This window comes from Carlito syrichta, unplaced genomic scaffold, assembly GCF_000164805.1.
Source record: "Carlito syrichta isolate Samal-C Ts95f unplaced genomic scaffold, Tarsius_syrichta-2.0.1 Scaffold302089, whole genome shotgun sequence".
In the NCBI taxonomy this organism is placed as follows: Eukaryota; Metazoa; Chordata; class Mammalia; order Primates; family Tarsiidae; genus Carlito; species Carlito syrichta.
In genome coordinates, this window is record NW_007246185.1 from 905,741 (window position 1) to 908,307 (window position 2,567).

The 2,567-nt window shown below is 55.7% G+C and overlaps 1 protein-coding gene across 2 annotated transcripts in view; it reads left to right on the forward strand.

The window, feature by feature from the left end:
• The first annotated feature begins 577 nt into the window (after window positions 1-577).
• The window catches only part of PSAT1 (phosphoserine aminotransferase 1), a 31,058-nt gene continuing 29,068 nt past the window's right edge, over window positions 578-2,567 (forward strand). For both annotated transcript variants that reach the window (XM_008056073.2, XM_021711367.1), the window contains exon 1: window positions 578-718. In XM_008056073.2, coding sequence (XP_008054264.1) covers window positions 659-718 — 60 coding nt within the window. In that variant the 5' untranslated portion in view covers window positions 578-658. The remainder of the gene's footprint in view (window positions 719-2,567) is intronic.

The window sequence follows — 2,567 nt, forward strand, 5'->3', positions numbered from 1 at the left end:
TCAAAAAAAACCTTATCCACCGTCTGGCCCTTGTTTCACCCTGAACTTCCATCCTTGGGGGCAAAGGGGATCTGCCTCTCCGCTGGGGTATCTGGAGCCCGTGCGGGGGCTTAGAAAAGTTTGGTGAACGAATGTCTGCTGGTTCTGGAACAAAAGGCAAGCCGGGGGATTAGTGGGTGAACAGGGGGCGAGTAGTTTGCTAGGAAAGTCACCGTCCGGCCAGGAGAGTGGAGGCTGAAGGTTTGGAGGACTCGAACTCCCCTGATGGAGGACCTGGAGGCGCAAAAGCAGGCCGGCAGGGGGGCGACCTCTCCCCGCCGCCCATGATCCTCCGGCGGACGCTCAGCCGAGCCGGCTGGCTGGTGCAATCCCCCGCGTGCCTTGCAGTGATCGAAAAGGGGGGTGGAAACAGTAAACCACAGGAGGAGTAACTGCTCCTGAACTCGGCTCCTGAGCGTGGCCAATGGGAACGCGAGTTCCTTCGCCTGAACCAATCAGCGCAGGGCCTCCGCCAGCGCGGGCCAATGGGGCGCCGGCTCAGCGCGCACACGGCCGGGATACGGAGTCGCCGGCCGACTCGCACGGCCGCGGCCGCGGGACGCTCGCTCTTCACGCCTTCCGGCCTCTTGGGCAGACTCGCCGCCCTCGCGGCCGCGCCATGGACGCCGCGAAGCAGGTGGTCAACTTCGGGCCTGGGCCCGCCAAGCTGCCGCCCTCGGTGAGTCTCCGTGAGCGCGCGCCGAGAGTTTGCACCGAGCCGGCGCACGCGCGGGCGGGTGGGTCTGCATCCCTGCGCAGGCGCCCGGATCCCCCGCGCCGGGTCTTGGGTCCCCCTACCCTTTACCTCTGTGCACCGCGTGCACCCCGGGTTCAGCAGCTCTGGCTGGCGGGCTCTGGGAGAATACCGGTTGGGGAAGGGAGCGCGGCCAGGCGTGCCCGTGCCGCGGCCCCCGGCGTTGCCTGCCGGAGCGAGGCGAACCGTCCCGCCCCGGCAAGCGCATCGGCACACGCCGCCCTGTGCAGGCCCGGGCGGGGGCGCAGGCCCGGCGGAGAAGCCGCAGCAGCAGCAGCAGCAGCTCCCGCCTGCATTTGCGTTGCCCGGCTGTGCTGCGAGCCCGGGCGGCGTGGAGCCGAGGCCGGAATGGCCACAAAATGCGAGTGAATGATGGGTGGGGACGAATGGGTGGCCGGCACGGCAGACTCTGCAACTGAGGGTCCACGTGTGGCTCTCCTCCCTCCTCCCCCCCGTCAGTGTTTGGTTTAGCCAGACCTTAAGAACAGTGCCTTTCAGAAATGGAGACTGGAAGTCCTCGAGTCCAGCTTTTCTCTCCCTGGCACCCACGGTACCTACCCTTCCCTCAAGCTCTTTTTCTAACCTGCTTGCCCCCTAAAGACATTCGAGGATGCACACTCCGGTCGGCGTTGGGCTGCTTAACCCAGTTCTGAGTGCTCTCTTCGGGAGCAAACGGAATGATCCATTCTTTTTCACGGGCCACAGCCAGAACATCCAAATGCGAGTGAAACTTAGACTCCCTGCTTTTCCAGTCCCCCCAGCCAGGTCCTGGCTCCTCCCCTTTCCCAACAGTCCCCTCCCCCACCAGCTCCACCTATGAAGAAGGCAAAGACTTTTATTGTGCCCTGAAGCCATTGACAGGCCGCCCCCCACCCCTGCTGGGATGTTTTATTATTATTCTTTTTAACCCGGATAAAGCTGATAATAGGGGCATAGCCAAGTGTTTCACAATTAGCAGTTGTTGAACAGAGTAGAAATCTCCCTGGGACAGAGCCTTCTCTGTGTTGTGGTAGGAACAGAATCCAGTTTTAGAGAGAAGAGGACATCTTGCTTTTCTAGGGGCAGCGCTCACAATAGCTCTGAGAACAGGGCTTATTTTTTCTCAGTTATCACCGTTCATTTTAGGTGAGGGTCCCTGCTCCAACTGAAGGGTTTCCTGTACCCTCCCCTGCCATGTTTTGGAGTCTTCTAAGTAGTTGTTCCCTGTGTAATTTGTTATGAATTTATTACAGTGATTGTATTGGCGGTTGTGATCTGCAATAGAGTGATCTGTGCATTATTTATTTTCATGGGAGGATTTTTGCCCTTGGGTGCTCTGTAATGGGGGGGAGGAATATTGCTTTCTGTGTGTTTATCTTGATTTGGTTGAATTGTAAATGTTAGAGACGCTTTCAAACTTTTTTGACTGTAACTTACAATGGAAATATGTTTTAGAGCAGGGGTCCTCAAACTTTTAACACAGGGGGCCAGTTCACTGTCCCTCAGACCGTTGGAGATTGTCTTACAGATGAACAGAAGAATGCTTCTGTTTACTAAATGAAAGGAATCACTAAATTTTATTTGACCAACTGGTGCTAACAAGCACTCAACATTTTAAAAACAGTGTCACATTCTTGACCTGGTTGTCAAGGAATTCTTTTCCCTTTTTTGTCTAATTCCTTATTGTTAAAATACTGTTTTTTTAGACAACTTGCAATCCAGCTTAGACTATACCTATGCTTTAATGATGTCCTCCTTAGCTGGTATCTTTTGGTTGTTTTTTGTTTTTTTTTTT